This window comes from Saccostrea cucullata, unplaced genomic scaffold (assembly GCF_032062105.1).
Source record: "Saccostrea cucullata isolate Sc308-1 unplaced genomic scaffold, CSIRO_AGI_Scuc_v1 ctg5445, whole genome shotgun sequence".
Lineage (NCBI taxonomy): Eukaryota > Metazoa > Mollusca > Bivalvia > Ostreida > Ostreidae > Saccostrea > Saccostrea cuccullata.
The window spans coordinates 21,631-36,482 of NW_026929466.1; the positions used below are offsets into that span (position 1 = coordinate 21,631).

General features: G+C 33.1%; 1 protein-coding gene across 1 annotated transcript; it reads left to right on the top strand.

The window, feature by feature from the left end:
• The first annotated feature begins 714 nt into the window (after positions 1-714).
• Positions 715-11,587, top strand: LOC134280947 (uncharacterized). The gene is made up of 4 exons (XM_062763395.1): positions 715-1,119; positions 8,640-9,985; positions 10,225-10,443; positions 10,691-11,587. The coding sequence occupies exon 2, from the start codon at positions 8,641-8,643 to the stop codon at positions 9,982-9,984; it is 1,344 nt and encodes a 447-aa protein (XP_062619379.1). The 5' UTR covers positions 715-1,119; position 8,640; the 3' UTR covers position 9,985; positions 10,225-10,443; positions 10,691-11,587.
• The last annotated feature ends 3,265 nt before the right edge of the window (positions 11,588-14,852 follow it).

Genomic DNA, 14,852 nt, shown 5'->3' on the forward strand with positions numbered 1-14,852 from the left:
AATCTATAATGAAACTGTATATTTGTACAATTAACATAAATTAATTGTTGCTTAATTATTCTGTCGCCCACGTGGCGCAGTAGTTGGAGCGACTGCTCTAAGAGTCGCGAGTTAGGAGTTGATCCTTACGTCGCGAGTTCGAATCCCACTCTGGGTCGTGAAGACCGGTTCTTCGGATGAGACCGAATATCAAGTACCGTGTCGCAGTAGATGCTGGCACGAAAAAGATCCCTCCTTGCTCAATGGCCCTAAGTGCTGAGTATAGGTCAAAATTTGTAGCTCTCCCCCGTGGAAGCAAATGGTGGCGTCTACATGAGTGAAAAATTCTCGAGAGGGACGTTACACAGTATACAATCAATCAACCATATTCCTATTTCCATTTTATGTTTACTTCAGTATATAATTTAATAATTCTGCAAATCAGGGTGAGGCCTAGGGGGCTCGACCCCCAATCTGAGAATCGATGCTCCTCTTTTTCCTTCAGCGGGGGACACTAATTCTCTGAATTAGTTTGTTGGTGTCTTTATTCATAGTGCTTTCACCAAGATTTTTCAGGAAACACACACACAAAGGCAGTCTGGACAGCAGTTGCAAAGCGTAAGCGATCGTTTCAAAGAATCAGGGGCAGTAAGCATATACGAGCTGCCCAATATTTTTTAAAACATTTTTATACCAATGCTATCATTAAGTTGGTTTATTTTTCATATAACAAGATGTCCAGTTTGATGTAGATAGCAATGAAATTTTCAACATTTGATTTGTAGTTGAGTTATCACTATGTGAAGTTGTGTGAATTTTCCGGAATTGAGAAATTTCCATCAAATTCTCACATTCAAAACAAGATTTAGATATGGCCGCAGTCAAACAACAGAATAAAAATTTAATAGATTGTTTAAAATGGCAAATTAAATTATTTCCCAAAATATCATTCTGTTGTTTGCATGCGGCCACCATGAAAAATATATAAAACGATGTTTTTCGAGGCGCGATTTGATCGCTTCCGGTTTCGGTTTTTATATTCAAATGACAGCAGCAGACGTAAACAAAGTTGGAACTTGGATGTCTCAAAAACAGACAATGTCACGAATGTGACAGTAGATTTATCTAACCATTTAGCAGGTAGGGATGAATTGAAAATCAGAGTAATTTTCATTTTGCACGCACTATTTGCATGCATTGCTCAAAATTAAATCCCCTCCCAAACATATATTTATAAAAACATGAAAAATATTTGACATGACAAACTCCGCTAACTCCATGAACTCTGGGGGACGGTAATCATGTCAAACAGTTGTAGCTATGTGTATCTAAAATATATTAAAGAGGAACACAACATGCTATCTTCTTTTAAAGAAAAAAACAGGTTATAATAAGTTGACTTCATCATCGATTCCCTTTGATTTAGGGCATAATCTTCATGAACCCTCGATCGGCCGGTTGATCTGCATCATGCATAATTAGCCGCGTTTTATCAGTTGTGAAAATCTTTACATATACGGAAAATATACATGTATAAGTGCATAGTATGTATAGCATCCGTGTAACTTGCCATTTTGTCATCAAAATTATATTCTGGTTAAATGTACACTCAAGCTGTAGGGGCATGTAGTATGCAGGGATCTTGTCTGATCGAGTGATGATCACCGGTCAGCTTCAGTGATACTTAGGTAATCGGGCAAGAATGTTTTTATATATCACTTTTAATCGATTTGGCATTAAAATATATATATACTACCTTTCTATATTAGGTGTTTTTAAAATGCCAACATATTTTTCTGTCTGAGACAAAATACAACCGAGTCTAGAGCGTTTGTGCATTCAATAATTCAAGGGACCTTACTCTGGTACCTGTGCAAATGGGGCCATACTAAAGACCTGATATACTAAAGACCTGATATTGACCTGATGGAATTTTTTGTAAATAATATTAGAAAATTATGGGTTGTTTATGATTTTTCAAAACTAATTATTGATTATTAACCATAATTCAATGAAAAAATATACTTTATTTGATAAAACATTCATAATTTTATGAAATATTAGCTGAAAACGTTGACCTGATAATTTTCAATTGACCTGATAATTTTTGAATGACCTGATAATTTGTATTATCTTCATAAATATGCAGGGATCTTGGTTTCAAATCCCATTCCAGCCATATATTTTCTCCTTGCTATTACATAATTTCATTCCATTGACCATCCCTGAATCTGCAGATCTATAAAAATCCAGTTGTGGGCAAAAAAAACTTGGGTTGAATCTTTGAGGGAGAGATCTAAAGGTTGATGGTGTGGAACTCAGGTAGTAGAACATGTACACCTGACTAGTGATGCCAGAGTCCCTAGTTCAATTCCAAGTCCAATCATTCATTTTCCTTTCCTGTAAATATTACAGTTTCCAAAGATGCACCATCTTTGCTTGTTTCTAAATATACACCATTTTATACCTTTATTCAGTTGTATAGCAGATGACAATTTAATTCAGGGAATTACATCCATCACTTACAATTAACACACTGGTGGACAGAAAAATACAAAAAAGACTGACTTTTCACCTAGAACAAGTTTTATTGCAAGGGCTTAAGGCATAATATCCCTCTGATAAGAGAGATAACCTTCAGAGCAAATCAATGAGTTTAATAAGGAGGACCATTTTGTAATCAATTAAATTAAATCTGATGTATGGTACAAATGTTGATTTCCATGTTCTTTTACCACTATTTTTAGCTCTACTGGTCAGAGACCAGAAGAGCTTATGCGATAGTAATGCGTCCGGCGTCCGTCCGTCTGTCTGTCCGTCTGTCTGTAAAGAATTTTTCAAAATGCTACTCCTCCTACAGTTTTGGTCTAATTTCAATATAACTTGGCACACAAGTAGACTACACTAAGATACATAATTCTGTGTATCGGTTTTTGATTTCAATGAACGGTGTTGCCGTGGTTACTAAAAATAGAAATTTCTGTGAAATTCTTTCAAAATGCTACTCCTCCTACAGTTTTGGTCTGATTTCAGTATAACTTGGCAAACAAGTAGACTACACTAAGAACATAAAGGGACTTTATCAACGATCATTATTCTATTTATTGCTGTTGTAAAGTTTCAAATCCCAGCTGCTTAAGTACTTTTCTCTTCCTTTGCTATAAGTTCAAACCAGTAGAGCTTCAGTCTCGACAGAGACTTCTGGTTTTTTTATTTACCTGATAAATATGGTTAAATTTATGTTACAATTGACCATATTATAGTTCAATAACATGGTTTTACTATAATATAAGTATGTTATTTTAAATTATATAAATATTTGATGCAAATCAGTAAAATGACATTATTTTTTATATGACCTGATCATTATACTAAAGACCTGATAATTTCAATGCCCTTATATTATTGGATGACCTGATGATTTTAAAATGCCTGGTATATTTAATTTATTTTTTTCTCCTAGAATTAAGACATATCTAATTATTATCAAATATATGCCGATTATCACAAATTAGATTTTTTTACGGCATGACCTGATAATTATACTAATGACCTGATATTTTTAATGAAAAGCCTAATTTTTCTAGGATAAACTGTATATATTTATTAAGATTTTATAAAATGTAAATTAAAACGCTATTAGATAAAGACTAGCATGAAATATAGAAATTTCCTGATATTTTCATTGACTTGATATAATGTTATAAACCGAAAATTTAGCAATTGACCTGATAGTTATGTTCCCCAAACGAAGTTGGGGAACATATTGTTTTTACTCTGTTTCTTATTATTATTATTATTATTATTATTTTTCTTCTTCTTCTTCCTGGGACTTTTTTGTCCGCGGGAATGATCTTGTAAACTTTTCGTCCGATGTAGGTAAAACCTTTTTAGGGTCAGTCCCCGTTACAATTAGCACTAGTTTTAGTTGACCTGATGGTTTTAAGTGACCTGATGGTTTATAACGACCAGATGGTTTTTAATGACCTGATATTTTTTAAGGTACTGTAAAATATTGTTAGTGTTTTTCAGATAAGAACTCTTAGCCATATATGCAAGTCATTAATTGTTGAATTTTTTTCATATTTTGGTTCTATTCTTAATCAGTTCTTGTAGCTAATAAGCAGCTGGATTGAATGTTTGCAACTGTAAGGCAAATGAGGCTGCTACATTTGTACATTTTTAGTGTCTATGTGGAGTGCATAGCCAATCATCGTCATCTTCTACACCAGCACATGTACGATGTCTCCATACTGAACAGCTGCCAAATGGAGCGTCACATCCTATCATCTCCTGCATGAGGTTTGGTAATCTACATTTACAAATGATATCTTAATCATTATTAATCTTCAACGATCATAAAAGTGATGTTTTTGAGTTTCAAAATTTTGTCATCTAACTATCTTTTGTATAGCGTTTGATAGAATATTTATAAATGTGTTCGTATTGCAGATTTATATAAATATTGAAATATAATTTATATCCATGTACACAAATATCTAAAACATGTATTATATTCATATATTTATATATTAGCTCCCCGGGGGCCTAACAAGTTAGTCTCCTTTCTTTGTAATACCTGGCTGGGAGTTAGGACGTGCAATGGGTGAAAACTTCATACAACATATACAGTTATATTGCAGTTAACCCCGGGTCCAGCATTATCTCCTCCCAGAAGCTCCCGAAGGAACTCAAGACACAGATATGAAAGGAGGTGTATTTACATGTAAAAATAAATAAAGACATGTACTTAGTTGTCACCGTTAGGTATCCGTACATGTTATACTATACCTGTGGCAATAGTTAGCTGTTCGAGTTTTTGAATAAAAATTAAAACTTTACTTTATATTAACCAAGCCAAAGTTGTCAAATATGACCCCGAGCAGCATAACTTATGCGAATTCCAGAACGATGATATTACAATAATAAATAATAAATATTGAAATTGTTTATTACCTAAAAAATAGGAAATTGCACGCAGCGACAAAAGCGAGATAAATGCGATAACACACGGTACTCATCTTGAAAAATCAAGAGGAATTTAATAAAATGAGTAAAATCTGGATATTTTATAGTCTTAGAATATAATTTTTGAGACGATAATTTGATTTATTCCCGCCCATGTAAATTGAAAAACGCCAATGAATTTGTTTAATCTTAATTACTTCCAAATTAAAATTGTGTTGTCCAATGAAATAAAGATCGCTTTTCGGTTTAACCAATCTTTCAATAAACACTCGCGCATCTTAATTTGCTAGAAATAGGTATCCGAACTACGTTTCACCCAATCATGTACAGCTTTTAAAGCAATATGTAATAGAGAGATTTTAAATGAGGTTAAATATTTGTTTGCAACTTCAATTATGCGGCGGTTTTTGATGGTTTCTTGATCATGCTGATCACTGTATCAATCAATCGATTAACGGCCAGTTAATGAGTTTACGTGTTTTGAAAAAAATTAAATAACCTGCACACTAGGATTAATTATGATGATAAAAAGTAGTTTTTACAAGAATTATTATTTATAATAATTAGTACGATGCTATCAACCATAATTACAAATCTATGAATGCACATTTGCATTTCCAAAGATAAATGACATAAAAAAAAAGAATTTCCAAAAACTTAAAATAAGTATTTAACAAGAAGTCTCTGTCGAGATTGTAGCTCTACTGGTTTGTACTTATCAAAAACCATTGCACTATTTTATGTATCTTTGTGTAGTCTACTTGTGTGCCAACTTAGTTTGAAATCAAACTAAAACTGTAGAAGGAGTAGAGTTTGAAAGGAATTTCACAGAAAATTTTATTTTTAGTAACCATGGCAACACCGTTCATCGAAATCAAAAACCGATGCACTATTCTATGTATCTTAGTGTAGTCTACTTGTGTGCCAAGTTATATTGAAATCAGACCAAAACTGTAGAAGGAGTAGCGTTTTAAAGGAATTTCACAGAAAAATCTATTTTTAGTAACCATGGCAACACCGTTCATCGAAATCAAAAACCGATGCACTATTTTATGTATCTTTGTGTAGTCTACTTGTGTGCCAAGTTATATTGAAATCAGACCAAAACTGTAGAAGGAGTAGCGTTTTTAAGGAATTTCACAGAAAATTCTATTTTTAGTAACCATGGCAACACCGTTCATCGAAATCAAAAACTGATGCACTATTCTATGTATCTTACTGTAGTCTACTTGTGTGCCAAGTTATATTGAAATCAGACCAAAACTGTAGAAGGAGTAGCGTTTTTAAGGAATTTCACAGAAAATTCTATTTTTAGTAACCATGGCAACACCGTTCATCGAAATCAAAAACCGATGCACTATTCTATGTATCTTAGTGTAGTCTACTTGTGTGCCAAGTTATATTGAAATCAGATCAAAACTATTGGTGTTGCGTTTTAAAGGAATTTCACAGAAAATTCTATTTTTAGTAACCATGGCAACACCTTTCATCGAAATCAAAAACCGATGCACTATTCTATGTATCTTAATGTAGTCTACTTGTGTGCCAAGTTATATTGAAATCAGACCAAAACTGTAGAAGGAGTAGCATTTTAAAGGAATTTCACAGAAAATTCTATTTTTAGTAACCATGGCAACACCGTTCATCGAAATCAAAAACCGATGCACTATTCTATGTATCTTAGTGTAGTCTACTTGTGTGCCAAGTTATATTGAAATCAGACTAAAATTGTAGGAGGAGTAGCGTTTTGAAAAATTGTTTACAGACAGACGGACAGACAGACAGACAGACAGACGGACGGACGCCGGACGCATTACTATCGCATAAGCTCTTCTGGTCTCTGACCAGTAGAGCTAAAAATAACTTTTAAGAATATAGTTTTTACTTACTAACAATAAAACGATGTAATTTAATGAATGAATGTATACAAATACGTACAATGATTTTAGTTACATGTATTATCCTTTGGACCATTAGTAGAAAATATCAGGTCAATAAAAATATCAGGTCATTTCTTTCACGTTGTTAAAGACTCGATACAGATTTATAACAATACTTTTAAAGAACAACATTATACTAGACATACCTAGCTATACGTATATACTTATCTGTACTTTTTGTAGAAATTAAAAAATAATAGAACAACCAACAGAGATAACACAGATACTTATATTTCCATCAGGTCAATAAAAATATCAGGACAATACATTTTCCGAGTTTCTGGATCGTTCCACATAATAATACCAATATTTTTTTTAAACATAATTATACCTAATATATCTGTCTTAAATCCCTGACATATAAGAATAACAAAAAATAAAGATAAACACAGAAAACACTGAGATTTCAAAAGTTTTTATTTCCATCAGGTCAAAATCAGGTCAATAAAAATATCAGGTCAATACACTTTCATAGCTTACGGCTCGTTACGCATAATTTTACCAATATTTTTTAACACAAACATACCTAATTTATCTGTCCTATTAGCGATCAATATAAGAACAACAAAAAATAATGATAAAGACAGAGAAGACGGAGATTTTATAAGTTTTTATTTCCATCAGGTCAATATCAGGTCAATAAAAATTATCAGGTCAATCCATTTTCCTAGTTTATGGCTCGTTCCCCATATTTATACCAAAATTTTTTTTTTTTTAATTATACCTAATACATCTGTCTTATACCCCAGTAATATAAGAATAACCAAAAAGTTAAGATAAACACAGAAAACAGAGAGATATTATTAATTTTTTTTTCATCAGGTCAATATCAGGTCTTTAGTATATCAGGTCTTTAGTATCTTCCGTGCAAGTGTATGGTGTGCAATAACAGTCAAAAACATAAAAAAAAAATGGTACGAGGTTTTTTTTGGGTTGGTTTGTTTGGTTTTTCTTTTTTTTTCTTTTTGGTAAAACGAAATAAAAAAAAGTTAGTTTCTTTAAAATTAGCTAATATCACTAAATCTAATTAATGTTCTTTGCAGAATAAATAATATAAATTCTTTCTACATGTATTTTTCTTGTGGGGACAATGTATTTTTTAAAACCAATTGATTAAAATAATATTGATGTAAAATTAACCTTTTGTAAGTAATTAAAAAAAATAATTAGATTACCTTGGAATATTATAAATGAATTTAAATCAGTCCATTTAAAAAAAAAAAATGTTTGTCATTACAAGATTCATCTAGCTTTTAATTTTGTTTTAATTTAGATTACCCAATAATGTCTTTGCCTCTGATTTTTATTCATTAAACTCAAAAAGGTTAATCAATAAAACTGCTATCTAAATTGATTTCATGAATGAAATAATTATATATTATACCTGGTAACATTAACTTTTATATATTAGTTAAATATTGGTTACAAGCATCCATGCATTATACATTAATATGTGAATAGATTAGTTATTGCTTAAGTTTTATTTGTAATATTGGTATTTTTTTTCTTACTAAAATCTTAATTACCTTGAAAATGATAATTTTCATATTACTCAAAAAATATTTTTTTCAAAATTACATGCTTGTTTCTTTCTTTTATTTCCTTCTTTCATATATAAAGAAAAAAATGCAAATGTATATATAAACTATATGCACTGTACATGTAAACCCTCCTCCTTCCATAATTAAGGACAAAATGTGCATGCATAATATATATAGTAATTTAATTTTGATATTAATATTTAAATTGTAGAATGCCTGGAGATGGCCCTAAACAACATCCTTGTATATCTTGTGGGAAAAGAACCAAAGCTGATCAAAGACGTTTCATAAGGCCTGGATCTTCTGAATCGTACAAACTATACCTTCAACATTTGGGACTTTCTGTTAATTGTGAAAACTATGTATATGTTACATGCCTGAACTGTTATACGAAATTCTACAAGTCCATAAAGAAAACTTCAAAAGAAACAGAGCAAGATTATGAACCACCGGCAAAGTCTCTGAAATCAGATGCCAAAAGTCCGAACATTATTCCATTGCCCATAGTTTCATCAGGAAAAAGTCACTCATCCTGTGTCATATGTAAGAAGAGGACATCAAGGCTCCTCACCCTGTCTGCAGAGAGACGGCATCATATATTCATTTTATCAGGACACCTCCTGCTGTCGGGTGCACGGTGCTGCAGATCCCACTTAGCACCAGACTTTTCTCTGAAAGATGATGCTATGAGATGTCTGGAGAACCCATCTTCTGGCTCCAGGTCGGTACATGACACCACCTACTTCAACAAAACAGACATTTTTTCTCTGATTTCGACAATAAGAGCAGCAGCAATTAGAAATAAGAAAAACAGATTAGACTTTGACAGCAGCGATGGCCTCTCTGACGCAGATTATGTGAATTTAACAGGAATTTCCAGAGCAGATTTTGATGATGTAGTGTCGCATGTGCAGTCGATTAGAGCTACGAAGAATCGCAGCATCAGAGCCTGTATTGCTCTTCTACTGGTGAAACTAAGGACTGGTCTTTCCCATCGAATGCTATCAACACTCTTCAACATTGAAAAATGTGGTGTCAGAAGGGCAATAACAACAGCCAGGAGAGAACTTTCTGAGACTTTTACTCCTAAATATGTGGGATTTGATCATATCTCAAGGGAAGAGATTATCCAGGACCACACAACGCCACTTGCTAAGGAGCTGTTTGGCAGTGATCTACACAATCCAGCTATTTTAGTTGTGGATGGAACCTACATTTTTATCCAAAAAAGTAGCAACTTTAGGTTCCAACGCAGGTCATACAGCCAGCACAAAAACCGCCCTCTAGTCAAGCCGATGGTTATAGTGTCTACAACCGGCTACATAATATCAGTCCTCGGACCATATTTTGCAGACCAGAAAAACAACGATGCGAGCATCCTGAAGCACAACATTCTGTCCAACATGGAGAACATCAAAGATTGGCTGCATCAGGAGGATGTCCTCGTAGTGGACCGTGGCTTCAGAGACTCAATCAGTTTCCTTGACAGCTTGGGAATCAGATGCCAGATATTCTGCCTTTCTTCCAAAGGGCCAGAAACAACACACAACAGATGAGGTATAAAAATGCACACACACACATAATACTTCATTTTAAAACTCTTTTTTAATCAAAATTAAAAGAAAAAAGAAGTTTATAATAATTTATTTATATTTCAATCTTATACACTGTTATAGTATATTAATGATAAAAGTCAGTAATAATTGACATGCTCACAATGTAAACACTTAATTAAGAGTAATTACATTTTTTGTACCCCAGTTTACAATGTATATATATTTTTTAATGTTTTGCAGGCGAATACTTCGAGACTGGTCACCAAAATCCGTTGGATTGTTGAGTCGGTAAATGGACGACTGAAACAGTGGAAGTTTTTGCAAAATGTTGTCCCGAATACCCAGATACCCTTCATCAGGGATTATGTGTGCTTGGTTGCAGCTCTCTGTAATAAGTACAGACAACCCTTAAATGCTGGAAACCCAGAAAATGATGTGATTTTAGCCGCTAAAATGAAGGTAAGGACATGCCAGTATTTATTTCATTCCTTTTTTGTGAATTTATTAATATAAAATATACAAATTGTCATCATTAATTTAAAATCTCTATTAAATTAAAAGAAATATTGTGTTTTATATTGAATTTTTCATTACACTCATGTCCAAAGTTCAAAAACGTTTTTTTTGATTAATTTATGCATGTATTAATAGCTCATATGTGATAAAATTGGAATCTGAAGTAAAAAAAAAAAATTCTCTTATATAGTTCTTAGCATCTCAGACGAACAAACTTCAGGAGAGAGTGGAATCTGAAGGACTTCACAGAAGAGTCAAGTCATGGACCCCAATCAATGCTGCTGATTCATTGGACTTTCCATGTCTCTCAGAGGAGGATCTGTGTAATTTGACTATCGGTGTTTACCAATTAAAGCTGGCTAAGGGGTACACTGCTCAGCACATGGATGAAGAAGGTGATTACGTCATCATGGTAAATGCTGATATTCCTGATGTTCTGCGGATAAGGATCAAGAGTCGACATATTTCAAGTAAACAATACCTTCTTTGGATAGAGCACTCAGAGGGAGCTGTTACTGGTTGGTATTGCCAGTGTCGTGCTGGAGCCAGAGTTGTCGGGGCATGTGCCCATGTGGCTTCAGTTTTGTGGTTTCTCGGCTACGAGAGACACAAAAACTTTGCAGTGAATACTACTCAAGACTGGGCTGACTATCTTGAAGATGCAGCTGTGCTTCCCGACTCATCAGAAAGTGAAATGAGCACAACTGAAGAGTGACAAGAATTGTGCCATTGATTTACATCCACTGCATCATTTCTTAAGGAGGCTGGGGGGTCAACAAATTAACCATAAATTAACCACCAGATTTAACTTATTTTTTAGATATGGTATCTTTTAATCTGTCAACTATCATTTGGCAAAGAAAAAAAATCATACATTTTAGTTTTAAAATTTTATCATTTTTGTATATCTTTAAATGGAGCTCTTCTTTTAAAGGAGATCAAAATAGTCTAAAAATGGCTGCCACACCCCAGCCTCGTTAACATCTGTTATATAATTGAGAAATTAAAAATAGTACATTGTACATCCAAATAACATATTAGATTCATTGCATGAGTTTAACAAGTTCAGTTGTAAATATTGAAAGAAATGATTTGTTATTATCATCTGATTATACTTCATGAATTATTGTTGTCAAAATTAATATACTGATGTAAAATTCATAATGCATCACAAAATGTTTCTTAGATGAAAGTAACTTTTACAGTTTATTATGCAATGCGTTGATTTGCGTATTGAACTTTGTTAATTTAACATGACTATATACAAGTACTTGTTATTTTTTGTAGTACAATGTAATTACAAAACCTTTCCAGACAAACATATTGTACTAGTATAACTAATTCTTTGATGCTTAATTCATTTTTATGACATTGTGAGGATGATAAACATTATCTTATTTTGAGTAAATGTAGTGTATAAGGCATGTCAGTGGTGTGATGTTTAACGTCTGTGATCTTTTTGGTAAAAAGTATACTAGGTGGATGATGGGAGTTCTGGAATTTGTTTATGCAAAATGAAATCCCTTATTGATATTTTTGTCAAGTTTAAATGAATTGTTATTAAAAATGTTAGTTGAATACATTTCTTGTTTGTTCACTTTGAGCATTCAAAGTCTTTTTATGTTAAATACATAAAATAGTACTTGTCTTTGAAAAATTAACATTTTTCTGTGAATTCAAAATAATATAAACTTAAGGGTTATTTCTCATTTATAGTTTCTGATAGAGTTAATAGGATTTTATTTAAAATATTTTTAACGTAAAGTACATATTGTGAGTGGAGTCCATTCAAAGACATCTTAAGTTCCCAGGTATCTGATTTTGAACATAAAAACAACTGTTTTACATTAAAATCCGTTTTTTAAACTACTTTTAGCTAAATAAATAGTTTCTATTCACATGTTAAAGATCATTTCTGTTGTATTTGTATTAAAAATCCATCTTTTATATCTTCGATTATATTTACAGAAAAAAACTTATTAAATATTTCCAGAAATCAGTGAAAATTGTGTTATTTTTGTATTGACCCCAAAATGTCTTAAAAGTGGTTTATTCGTGAAAATATGTCCGAAAAGGTGTGATTCAATCATAATTCGTTTAATATTTATAATATTTGGTCCATTATGGTTGGGGCATATTTAGGGCCTTAATGCCCCTGATTCTTTAAAGGCAATCATTCTCTGAGTATGTAATATTTAAACTGTCGTCTTATAGCTCTGATGTTTGGTGTATTTGGCTTCAGTCTGGCAGTTTTTGACAGGCGCGGATCATCAGATCAAATTAAATAAAACTTTAGAAATCAGTTGCACTCTATTAATCCATAAAACAGAGCATATTAACACTGGACTTTTTAAGAAAAATAACGTCATGTTTTTGCGTACTACGTCATCAGTTTCAGAGAGTGGTGAGATGGATTAAGAAAACCACAGTGTGGTGATCCAGAAAGTCGGATCATAACTGTGGTGATCCAGAAAGTCGGATCATATTGTCACAGTAAAATTGAGTGATACATATTAGGTATATAATAAACACTTTCAAAGTGATAACTTAAGTCTTGAAATATCACAATCAATTCATTAAGTATGCATTACACAGAGATCTGAGAGTCGCCTGCATGGCGCAGTAATTATAGAGCGTCTGCTCCAGAGTTACGAAGAAAGGAGTTAATCCTTATGTTGTGGGTTCGAATTTCACTGTGGGATGTGGAGACCAGTCCTTCAGATAAGACTGTATGAACCGAGGACCTGTGTCACAGTAAATGCTGACATGAAAAAGATTCCTTACTACTCAAAGGCCCTGAGTGCTGAGCATTGGTCAACATTTGCAGCTCTCCAGCATGCAGTGTCAGCTCCTTGTGCGTGAAAAAGCTTTCCTTTTGTCCTTTCACTGAATTGTACAGATCAGGGTCATCAATAATGTTTTTATAAAATATGTATTTTATATATGTGTGTTTTTCTTTTTAATGATTTAATGGGAAGGGGGTGGGCACAAGCTAGATGCAAGTTAGTTAAAATTTGTATTAAATAGATCTACATACTTCTGTTAAAATCGAGTACACAATGTCCCTACATCAAATCAAAATTTAGAGCAATACGATTTCTATTTCTAACATTTATAATCTTTGCATTAAACCATAGATTAAAGCTGGTAAATAGCATTATCTGAGAATGTGCTATGTGCCTACTGAAACACTGCTAATCATGCTGACGTGTTCAAACCTCATATATATTAACAATGATGATGAACTAAAAACATATTCATAGGTCTTACCAAAAACAACCTTTGAAATAATGTCAAATGCGCCTGTACTCCCCCTTTTTCCCGTTTCTACCGGGCAAACACGTGCAGGTGTTGTTTTTACACCTAATATGCAACACGGAACCAAGACCAGAGCGTTTTCCCCACACAGTGTTAAGAAAGTGTAGTAGCGTTTAGTATTATTTGGATATAGAGTGTTCCATTCGTTAAAACGATAAATGTCCTACGATAGAATTCCTTCCGTGTATTCACTATGTAGGAAAATAAACATGGACGGTAACTCGAACTCAGTGCATTGACTAGGAAAAATCCGGAGAATTCCGAATGTAGACATGGCGTATTATTTTGAAGCGAGAAAAATACGTTGATTTTTTTTTTGGTCTTTTTTGGATTATATTTTAGGTTTAAGGTATTTAATGTATAATGGTGTAAATTCTTTTGTATTCTTCAAAATCGTTTCGGTACGAATCTGCAATTTTTTGCGAGTATATGAGGTATTCTAACTGTGGTGAGGGCTTGTTCCAAGACACATAATTTAAGTCATTAAGATAATTCTAACTAAAACATCAGAGTGGAAAGGTAACGTAATTCTACGATTCGTCTACCTGCTGCCCATTCTTCCGATGTTTCGTCGATGGCCCCACCACATACTTCAACTTCGCACCCGATGTTGGCCAGGGCACCATCAAATACAACCGCTTTGTCTTGATTTATGGCTTGATATCTGTTTGTTTTTTTTTCGCAAATGTGCACCTCGATTTTAGGATTTTTTTTTTAAGGATTTTTTACTTTCATAATCAAAGCTTTCGAACTGTCCGTGTTTATCTATGTTCGTCATGACGTAGTCGTGTGCACGTGTATCTGGACGCGTCTCTAAAACGCTTTTATGTTAAATCAGATAAACGTTTGCATTACGAGAGGACTTCCGAAAAGATTTCATTTCGGATACTGTTTTGTCCTATTTTAAGATTAAAATTATAGACGTTCTACATAGTTTTCTCTTCTTAATTTGTCACAGACCTGGTATAATCATACTGAGGGACGTGATCACCGGTTCTTTATATTACTCTGTAAACTGAGGTCCTGTGTCACAG